Genomic DNA, 16815 nt, shown 5'->3' with positions numbered 1-16815 from the left:
GTTATCTTATCAGACAGAAACTTTTGTATTTAATAAAACGAGCCTTCGAAAAACCTGAATGTAAATCTATCGGCTGCAGTTCAGCCTTAAAGTTACATATGCTTACCCTTCCGGAGCACCAGGTAAAGGTAACATTCAGTTTTGTTGGGAACTTGTTGCTCTGTCTTTAGTTTTCTATGTAGTATTTTGTTTATTTCATTCTCTAGTTGTTCTTGGGAGGAATTAGTGGTAGGAGACATCTCTTTTCACTCAAGTTTTCTAAATTTGCGGTTGCCCCGGGTCCCACTGTCCCCTGATGTGTAGTATTTCGCTGGATCAATGGCAATCAACTGGTGTTGGGTCTCGTAACACAGCACTAGGCTCTGTTTCCATCGTCTGTGTTGCAGTGATTCCCATTGAAGTTGGCTCAGTAGTTAAGTAACACATCAAGGAGAGTTCTCCTTGAAACAAAGCGAGCTGCTCGTCTTTCTACCTGCTCTATGTCGCGTATGGTGGTAAACTAATTTGATGAGGATCTCATACCGTATATTTAGCTATAAAAGGCCCCGAAATGAAAATGTAAAACAATTCAAACGAGAAAACTAACGGTCTTATTTAAGCATATTCCAGAGTCGTTCTTACTAGCGTTGAGTAGGCTATGGCTTTTGTTGCTGGAGTACACCTACCAAGATTTCTTCGTAAAAAGCCAAGTGTCTTTCCCTATTGATATGGTTTGTCCAGATGAGGTGTTTGTTGATATAGTGAGCCTAAGGTATTCCCCTCTGTCTACTGTCTGGGGGGGGGGGGGGGGTCTAATGTGTGTCCATTGCGTGTATAGGACGTCTGGTGTTGCTGACGTCGTCCTGAGACACGGATGGATGACTGTACACATTTTTTTCGGGTTGAAACACTAATATGAGAGTAAAAAGGAAGGGCAAACAAAACAAATGTTAAGAGTTGTTTTTTTAAGTATTTTTGTTGTAGTTGTTGTTGTTACCGTTTTTTATACGACCGCAATTTTTTAGTTCGTATAATGCTATGGTGTCGTCGTTGTCTGTGTCGTCGTTCGGAGACACATTTGGTTGCTGGACAATAACTTTAGTTTAGTTGAATGGATATCTATGATTTTTTTAAGAAGGTTCAATACCACAAAAGGAAGGCTGGGATTGATTTTTGGGATGATGGTCCCAACCGTTAAGGAATTACTTAGGGGCCCAAAACAAGCATTTTTCTAGTTTCAGGATATCAACTTGTGTAAAAGTATTTCAATTACTCTAAAATTGTACCACTAGTAGAAAGTTTAGATTCATTTTGGGGGTTACGATGCCAACAGTTTAGGAATTAATGGCCAAAGAGGAACTAAAAACGAGCTAGATTCCATACTACAAGGGAAAGACGGATATTGAGTTACTGCTACGTAACAAGGGGTATACAAACATGACATTGGGGCCATTTGGGGTCCAATCTTTTTTAAGGGTTTCACTTTTTTTTCAAAATTTTTCAAATTTCAAATTTTTGAAAAGTTTCAAGAAGAAATCTTCAATTGCACAATATTGCGCTTCAGATTTGAAAGATCTTTGACCACGTCATATTATTTTGTGTCCGAAATCTATATTATATAAAAAAAAAATTGATCACAATACAAATTCAGTTAGTATCAAACTTGAATAGTGTGTCCAATTTTGCCCCAACTGTTCAGGGTTCGATCTCTGCTGTAGTATCAGGCTGTGCTCAATCACAGCATTTTAAATCAGGTTTTATTGATAGTTAAACAAATGTTAAACAGTTTTTACTTTATCAACTCTTCACAACAAAAAACTCTCTAATTTCTGTTGATGTTCTGGAAATCACGACAACTGTAAATAATTACATTAGCTGTATGTTTCATTATAATACGTTATTCTGATTGGCTAACTGCACATCACATGTTATTCCGTAAGCAATTGCATTTAAGAATTGAATGCTCTTTTTTGTAAATTTATTGGGGTGTAAAAGCGTTTATAGAAATGAATCGCTTCCGCGCTTCATACAAAATGTACTTCGGTCAACGCTTTTCCCACCCCAATAAATTTACAAAAAGAAGCATTCAATTCTTTAATAAGAAACTAAATATCATGGAATATAACATATTCAACTTTTAACCTGCCAGAATGGTCTGATTGATTTTTTACCTGCGAAAAAAAGAAGGAAATCAAATGCTGCACTATTTAAAATATGAAATTTGAATATACATAAAGCCTTAATTACATTAAAAATATATTATTAATTGTCAAAACAATTAACAATTGTTTGTGCATTTTATATGTTGATTTTACAGCTGGTCCTAACCATGGAAGATCAACGAAGCTAGTGTACATAAAACCTGACCATTTTTAAGATGGAAAATAGATCGGATACTTCACTTCATACTCATATATCATTTGTTTTTTTTTCTTCAAATATTTAGCCTTCGATATTTTTTTATATCCAATAACACTTTAAAATTTTAAAATAATATGTATTCTTTTAAACGTATAATTTTAATGTAAAGGTAAATTTTCGAAATTATGCGATATTTGTGGCACATTTACGGGTCTGTAGTGATGGAAATAGCGTCTCCATTAAAAAATCCGAATAGATGATCAACCAAAACGATTTTTTTTTAACTTCTGTTATTTACAATTTTGGAACCATTCAAACGAGATAAATTAAAAATTATAATTCATATAGTAGAAAGTGTTGTAAAAGAAAGATTTTAGTGTGAAACGTTTGTTATAAATATTTCAATATGAGACTATCTGCTTTGCTTGTTCAGTCTATGGTAAAAGTCAGAAGTGTTCCGATAAATTTGGCGCAAAATTTAAAAAGAACATTGATGATGCCGTCGACAGCTGAAGTTAGAGGAGCTCTTATTGTATTTGAAGGATGTGATCATAGTGGCAAAACAACTCAATGTAAAAAACTTGTTGCAGCTTTGAATGAAAAGGGAATTAAAACGGAAGCTATGCGTTTTCCAGGTAGTTTGAGGCGAACATCAGTTTGCCGCTTTATTTTAAAATTTTTGATTATGTGATTACTTGCACACCTCTATGAGCAAATTTTTGATGAGGGTCCTCAAAATTTGACATAAACTTTGGGATCTTGTACTGCTTACATAGTTCTGCCTAATGTCCTGACCAATATAAAACTATTTTTTTCCTTACATTAATTGACACTGAATTAGTCATTCTGTATTCTGATAGGCCTTCAACAATGGGCAAAACCAATACTGCACAGTGAGCTATGCACCTTATCACTATTTGGAAATCAGTCCAAGTTGACCTGAGAATTATCTGCCCGCTTGAACTATCATAGGGGGATCCAGTGGGGGGGGGGGGGGGCTCCGGTCCCCCCCCTTTTGTGGGAAAAATTTGGTTGATTATATAGGGAATCATTGAAGCATGACTGGAGCCCCCCCCCCCCCCCCCTTAGATCAGTCAGTTTTGAATTATTTCGAATCAAACAGGATTTTTCTGAATATCGAAAGAAAAAATTAGATCCACATTTTAGTCTAAAATGATAAAATCACTATAATGAATACATGCAATAATTTCTGAATTTACAGTAATTTATTTGTGTAAACGTCCTTAACTTCATAATTTTCTAGTACAACATAGATTCTAACATGACGTCCTTCAAACACTATGAGTACACACCCGTGGTAAAATATGAATATATTGCCAGGGCTGTTCTGATCGTACTCCCACGTCATATGCTTTTTCATGAATGAGGTGCCAGATGTCATAGAACGATGACCTAAGAATATAAGCATTTTACAGGCAAATACAGGATTGTGAGAGCGAAAATCATCACAACAAGGAAACATAAACAGACGATTGCTAAAATGAGGTATAAATGTGAAATGGGTCAGGATCCCTAATAGACCTTGAGATGAGGAACTCAGATGACGTAATTAAAAAAAATATTAGTCCGCCATACAATTGTGGATGCTGTGATTTTAAAAATGGACATAAATGAACAATAAGAACTGTTTTATAGAGCTGGTGTGATGAGAAAAGAAAGATGTAGATTTGACCTGAAATAAATTATTAGAAAGGACAATTTTTTCATTGAATTTTATGATCAGAATTTTGGGATTATTTCATGAGGAGACTGACATTTTTCACCATCTTCCGGGGTCCATCAATTTGCGAAAAAAGTAATCTCACTTGCCACCCCGAAAATTTAACCAGACATGTATAAATGTATCAGCTTCGATATGAGCCATCATACATGTTCAAGTAAACGATATGGACTGAGCAACGGAGGAAAACGTTACCATTACGGCCTATGGAGAATTAATTGTAAATGTATACCCAAATTAGAAGCTTACTTCCAGAAGTTTTCAGGCTGATTTATGGATGATTTCACCTTGTACACCACCGAAAATGATGGTTAGTAGTTTTTTATTTATACCTAGTTATTATAAATGGTTTAAGATAAATATTATTGATAAAGATCAGCAAAAACTCAATGAAACTTTGCTTTTAAAATGCATTACTGGCACGGGGCTGAACACTTTTTTTAGGCACAATCATCACTTTGTTTACTTCCGAGAGATCCGAAAGGAATTTGTTTACTATATTGAAAAAGGCAAGAAACAACTTTTAAATATTATTACAGTAAATTGTAAGTAAACATGACACAATATAGTCTTTGTTATGTAATTATCACTTCGGTCTACAGGAATACCTGATAATCAAGGGAGATAACACACTTCATACGAGTAAAGTGAGATACATCATCGCATGTGCTTTTATCCAATGATTTGACCCCTGGTCAGTAGATATCATATGCAAAAAAAACAGAAAAAACATGTACATGTTTTAAGAAAATCATGAACTAATATTTTTAATGCGCTTGAGCAAAACAATAGATATTGTCATTTCTCAGTGAAAAAGGGGGAGGGTCAAACCTTTTTGAAAACAATATTTCTGCACCTATTCAACTATTAAGCTAGTTAGCTACTACCCATTGCTTCTAAAATAAAAGGTTTAAATGAAGGTGACTAAGCCACAAGGGAGAAGCATTTGTCTTTCTTTGTGATTAAACTTCCAAGAATTAGATTTTTCTCTCTCAATAGTACTTATGTATTTAAATCAAATGATAACACAGCCTGAGTAATTTTTTTGTCTTATTTCAGTTCCAGACATATCATTACTTTTTAGCCTGAGATGGCAAACTAGAGGTTTTAAAAAGTCCTGAATAACTGGTAAGCATTTTGCTTTATTAGGCAAGCTCTAAATTGTTTATTTATGGTATTTATGCAATTGAAATTACAGTCGGTATGTTAAAAATATGCAAATATGAAAACTGTTGCTATGGTCTTGGTATTAAATGAAAAGGCTTAGTTACAGATCGTTTCGACTCAATATTTCGAGTTAAATCTTGCGGCAACTGTTTCTCACGTAACACTGCAAACTATATTTAGCTCTATTTTGATCTGTCGTTATTTAATGACGCCATAATACATGTGATGTCACAATGTTTCCTTTAAAACCTCATGTGGATTTCTCACTAATAAAAGGTTTTCACTGAAATACATGTTAAAAACATTTTTTCTCAAATAGAATTATGTGAAAGGACAAGTTTTGAAAATTTGCACTATATTGCACTCTAATTATATGATAAAGATGACTTTCCAAGTAGTTAAGAGTGCTTTCCACAGTTTTAAATACCAGATTTCCACTAGTAAGAATAATTATTTTGGTGTTGGTTTTTTTATAAAATCTTCATTTTTGCATAATTTCTCTGTCAAAATGCACTGTAAGGCACAAGAAAATTTTATAGAATGCTTTAACAGGGTCTGTGTATTGTAATTAAAGGTTATAATCAGAAGTTTTGTCCTTGTTTTGACTAGTGAAGGTATTCTGGAAGAAATTAATTATACAAACACATTGTATTCAAAATAAATGAATATAGCGACGAAAGTGGCATTGCCTTATAGTGCTAAAACAACTTTATTTTTTTTCAGAAATGGACAAAAATACACAGATTTATTCAGAATGTTATACCGATGAAGATCACATAAAAATATTTGGAAAAATCAGAAGTATGAATTTCAATATGGGTCAGGATCCCTAATAGACCTTGAGATGAGGAACTCAGATGACGTAATTAAAAAAAATATTAGTCCGCCATACAATTGTGGATGCTGTGATTTTAAAAATGGACATAAATGAACAATAAGAACTGTTTTATAGAGCTGGTGTGATGAGAAAAGAAAGATGTAGATTTGACCTGAAATAAATTATTAGAAAGGACAATTTTTTCATTGAATTTTATGATCAGAATTTTGGGATTATTTCATGAGGAGACTGACATTTTTCACCATCTTCCGGGGTCCATCAATTTGCGAAAAAAGTAATCTCACTTGCCACCCCGAAAATTTAACCAGACATGTATAAATGTATCAGCTTCGATATGAGCCATCATACATGTTCAAGTAAACGATATGGACTGAGCAACGGAGGAAAACGTTACCATTACGGCCTATGGAGAATTAATTGTAAATGTATACCCAAATAAGCCTTTTTTTTTTTTTTTTTACATATAAGACAAATAGTAAATTATCATTTAATTTCCTCCAAAAACTATCTAAATACGTTATGGTAAATACCGGTAGTTTAAGCATGTCACTAATTCAGTTTGCTCCATCCTTTTACTCCTATTTGATAGTGCATTTATTTATGGTAACGGCAAATATTTGCCTCCACCTAGAGTGCTTTCATCCAAAATAATTGCTGTATTTGTCCTATTAGAATCGAAATAATTGATATCCAAGATGTTACTGCAGTATAGAAAATCTCATATGTAACAAATTGTGATAGAAACACTAAGATGGTTCCATGGTGGTAAGAGAAGATACATTGTATATCTATATGTACAAATATTTAATATGTGACACTTTAATAAACTATTTTACTTACTAACAGGCTACTGTAACTATAAAACTTCAGCTTGATGAAATGTTTGAATTGTTTTCTTTGTAGACAGAACAACAACAATTGGTAAAATGATTGATGGTTACCTTAGTAACAAATGTGAAATAGAAGACCATTCAGTTCATCTTCTATTTTCAGCCAACAGATGGGAAATGGTGTAAGTTTGACATTTGCATGTTACATTTTTTTCAATTTTAATATAGGTTTGCTAATTACAAAGGTTAAGTAAAAACATAATACATGTACAGAATAGAATAGAAAATTGTTTAATTGCTAATCACAGCACCCAAAGCTAAGCTGAATAATTACATTAAACTTATTTACAATGATTACATTACAATGATTGTTTTAAAACAAATGCCGATGAAAAAACCCATTAGGAAAACAGTACAAATACATTGTTTTTGTAAATCCACCCAAAAAATCAATTAAGACCAGCAATATGAAGCAGCTGGTAAAGTAAAAATAAAAAATGTATGCTTCTTATTAGAAATAAATGAAATATATACATTTGGATTTCTTTTTAGTTATAAAATGTTATAAATATGTTTGTTTATATATAATTTTTACAAACACTAGGCTGTATGGCATTTTTATTTGGTCAATTACTATTGGCTCCTGGCAGCATATTTCTGTTCATCAAATGTTGCATTATACATGTCCTGCTCCATAGCATCCAACATGTACAAATGTACATACATACATGTACATTGTTGACCAACAGCATTTTATGATAAATAATGTGTGAATGTAAACAAGTTCATGAGGTTGGTATATAATCATCCATTTGAGCACATGGAAAGTTAAGGTGGTCAGACCCATAGGTTCATGTTCTTTGAAATATTTTAGGATTAGCCATACACTATAGTGCCAACATGTACATGTATCAGCTTGTTACATTTAACCCTTTTAAGACCATATATTTTGTGGATGTTTAGATACCTTTTGTGTCTGAATTAAAAAAAAAAATTTAACCTTGTTTTATTTTCAAACAGAAATTGCATGAGAAAATTAACATTGTATCTCTTACTACGTTAGATATTATTAAACATCCTTGAATATAGGTCAAAGCTACAATTTGTTGAATCTATTAGTTCACTTGTATTTCAGGCCTAAAATGAAATCCATGTTAGAAGCCGGGACTACATTGATAGTGGACAGATATGCTTTTTCTGGTGTGGCATTTACAGCAGCTAAAGAGGTACTGTTACCTTGTAATGTAAATTTAATTTTAACATGCTCTATTTTGATTATCTCAAAATTTGTTATATAGACACATACATGTATGTGAGCATGTAGATAGATATAAGATGTACATGTGAGCATGTAGATAGATATAAGATGTGGTACGAATAGAATAGAATAGAATATTCACGGGCCCCAGGAGGGCATATAAATCATACAAACAATATTATTATAAATAATAACATGCAATAAATTTGTACATAGACAGTATGTAACATGTGTAATAAAAAAAATATATACTACAGGAAATACACTCAACAAAATAATAGCAATATATTATAATTTAATTAACACTGTTGACATTGGCATTGGTATGAGTGCCAATGAGACAACTCTCCCTCGAAGTCACAATTGGTAAAAAGTAAACTATTATTATAGGTCAGTACAGCCTTCAACATATTCCTCATGTCATTAATGCTTTTGATGAACAGTTTCCACTTAAATATTGTTAATTTGTTTTCTTTAAAGTATAAAAAATAAGTTTTGTGATTCTGAATAAATAAAAATCTACAGTTTCAAAATGTTTTATGTGTAAACATTTTATAATTTTTCAGAGGCATTTTATAGGACATTTGTTAAATAAAATATGTTATTTATAATAGGGGTTTGATATGAATTGGTGTAAACAGCCAGATGTTGGTTTACCGAAACCAGACAGAGTTATCTACCTTACATTAAGTACAGAAGAGGCAGCAGCTAGAGGAACTTTTGGAAAAGAGAGATATGAACAAACAGAATTTCAACAAAAAGTCTCAACAAATTTTGAAAAGTTGAAAGATCCAACATGGCAGGTAATGTATTTTCATGTGCTGGTTACCATGGTAACCAGCTATTAAAAGTTTTGATTCCAGATTTTTCTCCATTTATAAAATACCAATGCTACTGACAGAGAACATAAGCAGTGATAATAACTTTTCATCTCATAAAATTAGTAATAGAATTTCAGTTACAGTGAGTTGCTTATAGGTGTTACTGTAAAATTTTACCTATAGCTCAACCTGTTTTTAAAATTGACAACACAATAGGGACATTTAAATTGACCAGTTGCATTTGTATTGTTAGATTTAAATCTACCTTGATGCTACCTGTAAAGATTTTTATTCACCTAACCCAAAGTTTCAGCATGATTTTTTCCTGAACTTTTTCTTACCTAGGATTATTCTATTAAAAAATTGATTGGGAAGAAAATAGTTTTGGTTTTCATTGTTTTAAATCCCTGATATATATAATTTATCTATTTTTTACCTAAAATTCTAAATCAGTAAAAGATTAAATTAAATATGTATTACTATGTTTGAAAATTAAACTGTTTTTACACACTAAATGCTTCTTTAAAATTCTAGCCCTTATATATAGTATTGTCCAGCTGCCAGTGAAACAAGAAATAGCTGTTCAGGTGTTTACAGTTTAAATTTTCAGATGGATATGTTGTTCATTTCTTCACATGTCCCTTCAAGATTCTCATTTTGGATTATTATTTGCCATGTTTGAAATCTTTTGGTGTCATTGTGCATACAATATTGGATTTTTTTTATTTGAATTCACTTCTTAGATTTTTTAAAGCAATTTTGCTTCTTAAAATGTGATGTGTTTTTTTCAAGATTTTATTGTCATGAAGGACATCAAGGAGGAAATAATTCATTCAAACTGTTTTGTGGGGCTTACATATGATGTTGTACATGTAAAATTCGAAAATAAGTTTGGAGTATACCTTGCTGTGTTTTTTCTTTGAAATCTATTATAATATTAGTGGGACTTCTGTGCATAAAATGCTGTGTTTGCTCAAGGAAATTCAAATTTTCATACGATGGGATTTAGTTATGTTAAAGATTAAAAAATTTCAAAACTGGAATTCAAGTAGGAGATATAGTGTGAGTTCATCCAACATGTTTCTGTGGCTTTAAATGTGATCATACTGTTATATTATTTATACATGTACAATGTCATGATAGTGATTTCAACTCTGAAGATCAGCTACAAACAAACTTGAATTTAATTCATCTCTAGAGGGACAAGGACAAATTTTGAATCATTTTTTTATGGCCCCGCCACTAAGTGGTCGGGGACATATAGTTTTACCCTTGTCAGTAATTCCGTCATTCCACAACAAACCATTATACAGAGTTTTTTCAAAACCGCTTCATATATTGGGCTGATCTATGGAATGTAAGTTCTTCATGATGAGTTACAGATCAAGTTTAAGTTTGTTCTGCTCCACTAATTTTTGCCAAAATTACGGGCCGTGGACTTTGATAAATTGTTGAAAATCACAGTTATATGGACTTTTCTAAACGCTTTCAGATATTGGGATGATTTTTGGTATGTGAGTTAACCAATCAAGTTTTTTTAGTTTTGTTCTGCTCGGCTAATTTTTGCCGAAATTACGGGCTTTGGACTTAGATAATTTTTGATAATCAAAGTTATATGGACTTTTTTTCTAAACGCTTTCAGATATTGGGATGATTTTTGGCATGTGAGTTAACCAATCAAGTTTAAGTTTTGTTCTGGTCGGCTAATTTTTACCGAAATTACGGGCTTTGGACTTTGATAAATTGTTGAAAATCACAGTTATACAGACTTTTTTTCTAAATGCTTTCAGATATTGGGATGATTTTTGGTTTGTGAGTTACTCTTGATGAGTTACAGATCAAGTTTAAATTTCGTTCGGTTCGGCTAATTTTTGCTGTAATTTCGAGCTTTTGACTTTGATAAATTTTTGAAAATCAGTTATGCGGACCTTTTTTGTAAATGCTTTCAGATATTGGGCTGACTTCTGGTATGTGAGCTAACAATGATAAGTTATAGATAAAGTTTTAAGTTTTGTTCCGCTCTGCTAATTTTTATTAAAATAAAGGGTTTACAAAATTGTTGAAAATGACAGTTATACAGACATTTTTCTATACCCCTCCAGATTTTGAGCTGGTTTTTTTTTATGTGACACTACCATCATGTTTGTGTCCACATGTGTTATTGAAATTGCACATTTTTTCAACTTTTGGAGACGGGCCATTCGTGTTGCTTTGACCCATCTAGTTTTTACATCTTTTGACAAGCACATATCTACCAATCAAAGAGAAAGGTGCTAACTACTCCTAAATATGAAAGTTTCTGACATTGAATTGGTGTAACCTTTGCTCATCAAGATAGCATTTAAATGAGACAGGTCTTTTACACACATAGTTTTGGATGCAGTTAGAGTTTTGAATACTCCCAATTTCAATCTGCTGCAGGCATGTGAATTATGAACTATGCATGTGTGTATATTTAAAAATACAAATTAAATAAAGAATTATACTAAGTGTGCATCTACCTTTGGGTGTTTATGAACAACACATACATTGTATTAATGAAACCATTGATTACATATAAAGAAAATAAGAAAATATATATGTATTAACAAAAATACTGAAATCCAAGGTAAATTGTAAATTAAAAGTTTATATTATATATTGTAGGAAGTTGAAGCTGACAAGTCTATAGAAGACCTACACAGAGAAATTCTAGTGATTACCCAAAACATTATTGAAGAATCTGGTCATAAACCTTTACAACAGTTATGGTCAGATGAATAGGGTTCAGGTTTCTAAAATATAAAATATATTTTAAAGAGGGGGTGACAAGTTTTTGGGGGATTAGGGATAAAATGGGTAAAAAAAAAAGCACAAATAAAACTGGATCATGCTGCATGTGCAGTATCAGCATATGCAATGATTTACACAGAATTTTTTTACATGTCATATTTGAGGAGCTCAATTATAAGGTATATTGGCCTATCAAAGTCGGATAATTTGTGCATATTTTCCTAAGTTATGAAGGGTATCCATATTATGTACTGTAATCAAGTCCAATTAGAAATATCTTAGTAATAAGTATTGCACGACTCATTTATGTAATTTATATAATATTCTAAGCATTCAATTTATTATAATCATACATTATTAAGTCTTGATACAATGTGTTTTCTGTGATATTATGTAAGTTATTATGTTGTTTACATCATTATACTTTGGAATAAATATTTTGTAGAATAGCATTTGTTAACTATACTAAGTGAAGGTTCAGGTATTCATATAGTTAGATACTGTAATTTAATTTACATGAAATTGTCTCACAGAAATCTTTTTGTCGATCCATCCTGCCACTTTTGTTACAGGAAGCTCAACATAGGGATAGTGATCAGGCAGCTTTAGCCAACCTCTTAGAAGGCAGAAGACCTGAATGCTTCATACTTTGTATATAGATACCTTATGTTACAAAGTTTCCGTCTATCACATGTCCATTGTGCTCATTTTCATGGTTCAGTGACTACTTGAAAAAAGAAGTTCAGATTTTTTACTGGACCATGACCTCATTTCATGGATCAGTAAACAATGTTAAGTTTTGATGGGCAAGTCCATATCTCAGATATTATAAGCAATAGGTCTAGTATATTTGGTGTATGAAAAGATTGTTAGCTGTATATGTCCAGCTGGCAGGTGTTATATGACTGTGACCTCATTTTCATGGTTCTGTGGTCAAAGTTTTTGAGTGTTTGTATTTTTTCTAATACTACCAGTATATGCAATAGGTCAACTATATTTGGTGTATGGAAATATTTAATGATGTATATGTCAGTCTCATCAGTTTTAATTGACCTTGACCCCATTTTTATCCGTCTATTGCTCAGTGTTAAGTTATTGTGTCTGGTCTTTTTTCTTACTATTTGTTGAATGGGAGGATTGTGAGATGTATGTCTGTCAGGCATGTATCATATGACCTTGACCTCATTTTAGTGGTTCATTTGTCAAGGTTAAGTTTGTTTCTTAGATACTATAAGCAATAGGACAACCATATTTAACGCAGATTGATTGTAAGGTGTACATGTCTGCCTGGCATGGTCCATCTGACCTTGACCTCATTTTCATGGTTCATTGGTCAATGTTTAGTTTTGGTTAAGTCTGTTTCTTGGAAACTATAAGCAATAGATCAACTATATTTAGTTCATTGAATAATTGTAAGGTGTACATGTATTTCTCGTTTGGTTTGGTTTTTCTTTCTTGGATTACATTAAATTTATGTGCTAGTTGTAATAAAGCATTATATTCAGGACTATCCACATAATATCAATGGTTAGTAAAAAAGACAAGAAAATTCAGCGTGTGCACACTTGTTTTCATTTTCAGACTTCAGCCTTGGGACTACAACATATAGCTATTTTGTCAGGTTTATAAATACCATGTGAAGTTAAGTGTGTTATCTCACCATTAACTAAATGTATTTCCTCCAATTTTAATGATTTATCTGAAAGCTAACCAACTCCCATCAAATTAAAAAACACATAATTTTTCTTTAATTATATCATAAAAGAATATAAGTGAACCAACACCTGAAGTGGTTATATCTTACTTAGTTTCTGTTCCCCTTTGGTGTATAATAGAGAACAGAAATATGCATGTATTGGATGGTAGTGTGTACTATCAGGAAATTATTATACCTAGTGATTGTGCGGTAGGGTAAAAATATAATTATATCAGTTAAGAGATTTCTCTCTGGATTTTTCTATTCAGGGAGTATTCACCCTAGTATTTTATAAGATAACTGTTTAGAACACCCAGAACATGAGATTGATAAAGCTGATTGGTTTGCATAGAACATTGAAAATAAATGGGGAATGTGTCCTCCCACTTTGCATATCATGTAAAGTTATAAAGGGACATAACTGTAGAACGGTAAAAAGTGACGCTACCCAAATTTGTACTTGATCCGAGTTTTGTGTAATAAGTATTATGTACAAGTTTCATAACATTTGTTTAGAGAACAGACTTTACAACCAATAACTCTGGAATGGTTTAAATGACACCCTTAATGTTCAAACTTGATCTGTATATTGTGGTAATAAGCATTGGGTATAAGTTTCATAATTTTTAGGCTAGGCATGCTAAAGTTAGAGAATGAGGGAAATTTTTCCTTTGAAAAGAGGCTCTAGAACTGTTAAATTAATGCCACCAAAATTCAAACTGCATCTGTGTTTTGTGGTTATAAGCATTGTGTGATGCAAGTTTCAATACATTTAGTTGAGGCAATTTCCATTTTAAAAGGGACATAACACTAGAATGGTAAAAGTGGTCCCACTAAGATTCAATCTTGATCAGTTTTTTTGTGGTAACAAGCACTGTGTATAGGTTTCATATTATTTGGTTGAGGCAAACTAAATTTAGAGAAAGCGAAAAACATATGTTCTGCAATTTTTCTATTTGAAAAGGGGCACAACTCTAGAACTGTTCAAGTGCCGCCACCAAAATTCTAAATTGATCTGTGTTTTGGGGTTATAAGCATTGTGCAATAAAGATTCATAACATTTGGTTGAGGCATACTAATGTTAGAGAACCGAAACCAACTGTGGGACATACAGACAAGGGTAAAATGGCCCCTCCGTGAATGTTCAAATGAGCAAGCAATACAAGGTCTATTGTGAAATTTGTCTGAAGGATCGAGATAAAAGACAATACATCTCACTTTCCCATTTACCAGTTCCAAGTCAGATTTGTTGTATGCTGGAGGATTTAGAGCTTTAAATATTGAAAAAGCACCTGTTTATTGTTGGTATATCTCTAGATGTATTTTGATAGTATTTGTCACTAAATCTTATTATACATACCTATAGAATCATTTTCATAATAGCATGGAAAACCACAATACTTGTGTAGGTAATAATACTTAATCATTTGCCTTTAACTTGTTTGTCATCGGCTATTGATAACAGCTATTTTTCGCTCACTCATTCTGTCAGAGGCCTTCCAATGGAATAAAAGAATAAAGTACATGCAGGTGCAAGAAAAGAAAGTTTAAGTATTCATCATTTAAATCATCACACAAGGTTTAGTCCTCTGCTAGTTATTGGTGTTATTCCATTTATGGGTTTAGAACCTTTTGCGACCCCAAAGTTAAAATTCGATAACACGTACATTATGACAAGTGGGCGTTACAGAAGAACGTTCAATTAATCTGACCCAGTCAAATAATTACCTGAGCATGCAAAGAAATGGTTTAGTCCACACTTATATGAAAATGATCCTATATTATATAATAGATGCTTAGGCCTTTATCTAAGAATTAGTATATCTGGAATAAACTTTATTAATAAAATATAACATTTATCAATATAAAACATCTTATGAAAATAATGAACTATGGGAAAAATGAAATGTGGAAACATGAAACTAATAACATTTTCTTAAAACTTGTCAAATAAAACTATTAAACAGTAAACATGTAATGATGACTTTATAATGCTGCCTTACCAATTCTGCTGCATATAATGATAAAATACGAAACAGTTGTAAATTCTGAACCATGTTTGATTAATTGAGCTATGACCAAAATCTTATTTTAATGCATCTTCTAAAAATTAAACTAAAAAATGTATCAATAGTATAAACTGTGTTGATGAATGTACAAAAATACACTAAAAATATACTAAATACCATTTTCGTCTTAAAAAAATATATAGAATTAACTTTTGCAATATCATATTTCACAATACAAATATTTCATTTAATAATGTTTTTTTGTCAAAGTCATAAAAATTTAAAATATGGTTATAAACACAAAAATACAGTTTTAATGTAGAGCAGTTTTAAAAATAATCCATTTCAGCTCAAATAATTGTAAAGATCCAAAAAGTATACTAAAAATTTAACAAAGGGCCTTGACCTTGGATGACAACAGTAACATTGATTCAGGGAAGCAGATAATTTGTGAGTCATCCAAAGGGTAAATATTTCTTTTTTTATAATGCAATATGATGTTTTCTAATAATAGGGTATCAAGTTACCCTTTCATGCCGTTTGACTGTACACGTCAATTACATATAGCACCAAGACATATACAAACATATATACTAGAACAATTATTCATCAACTTCTTTAAACTATATAAAAAATATTCTTGCAAATTAATTTAAATATACCAAAGCAATCTATATACACATTATTACTGCAACTGCAATTATGTATTTACTAAAAAGGAATCAAGCGTCTAAAGCATTCAGAATTTCTATCTCATTAACCTTTGCAAAGAAAAATCAGATTCCAATACCATTAGGCTGCTTCAATTTCATTGACCATTTCTGTCTGGTCTGATTTACATTCCATAGACTCCTCTGTAACTTTATTTTCTGATTCATCCTTCTTATGAAGCTCTGTAGAATCATTTGTTTCAATACAGTCCTCCACAGTATTTCCTGTTTTGTTTGTGTCTTCATTCTCTCCATCTTCCATTTTAACATCAAGTACCTTTTCATTAGATTCTGTTTCCATTAATTCAACTTTTTCCTTCAATTCATTATTTCCTTTCATTGTAGTTTTCTTCTTTGGTTCATCTTTTAAATTTTGTTTAGCATCATCCACATCCACACTTGAACCAGTTGCATTTTGATCACATTTTCCATTTGTATCTTTATCAGTTGATTTCAGCTCATTCAAATCTCCTGATATATTTTCAGCCTCTTCATTTTTTTCAGGGGCGTCTTGTCTTTCGCTCTTTATCTTTTTCTGAATTTCATCTTTTCCATCTTGTCTTGTAATTTCATCACTCTATGAAGAAGATTGTGAACTACTGATCTGACTAGCGGTTTCATCAGAATCAAAAC

General features: G+C 31.9%; 2 protein-coding genes and 1 long non-coding RNA gene across 3 annotated transcripts; 2 read left to right on the top strand and 1 right to left on the bottom strand.

Moving 5' to 3' along the window:
• The first annotated feature begins 2562 nt into the window (after nucleotides 1–2562).
• Nucleotides 2563–12214, top strand: LOC139516826 (thymidylate kinase-like). The gene is made up of 5 exons (XM_071307155.1): nucleotides 2563–2975; nucleotides 6990–7098; nucleotides 8052–8142; nucleotides 8789–8977; nucleotides 11642–12214. The coding sequence occupies exons 1-5, from the start codon at nucleotides 2747–2749 to the stop codon at nucleotides 11756–11758; spliced, it is 735 nt and encodes a 244-aa protein (XP_071163256.1). The 5' UTR covers nucleotides 2563–2746; the 3' UTR covers nucleotides 11759–12214.
• LOC139516827 (uncharacterized) lies at nucleotides 3864–6520 on the top strand. The gene is made up of 3 exons (XR_011663029.1): nucleotides 3864–4391; nucleotides 5141–5209; nucleotides 5972–6520. It is a non-coding gene; the product is annotated as an uncharacterized lncRNA (long non-coding RNA).
• A 4050-nt stretch (nucleotides 12215–16264) lies between the features above and the next one.
• Nucleotides 16265–16803, bottom strand: LOC139515317 (DNA polymerase epsilon subunit 2-like). Its single transcript, XM_071304883.1, has 2 exons — nucleotides 16792–16803; nucleotides 16265–16759 (listed from the first exon to the last, which is right to left on the bottom strand). Exons 1-2 carry the CDS (start codon nucleotides 16801–16803, stop codon nucleotides 16265–16267), a joined length of 507 nt encoding a protein of 168 aa, XP_071160984.1.
• Between the last annotated feature and the right edge of the window lie 12 nt (nucleotides 16804–16815).

The sequence above is a fragment of the Mytilus edulis genome, chromosome 3 (assembly GCF_963676685.1).
Source record: "Mytilus edulis chromosome 3, xbMytEdul2.2, whole genome shotgun sequence".
Classification (NCBI taxonomy): domain Eukaryota; kingdom Metazoa; phylum Mollusca; class Bivalvia; order Mytilida; family Mytilidae; genus Mytilus; species Mytilus edulis.
The sequence above is the reverse complement of the archived record's forward strand: the minus strand, read 5'-3'. Positions and strand labels throughout refer to the sequence as shown.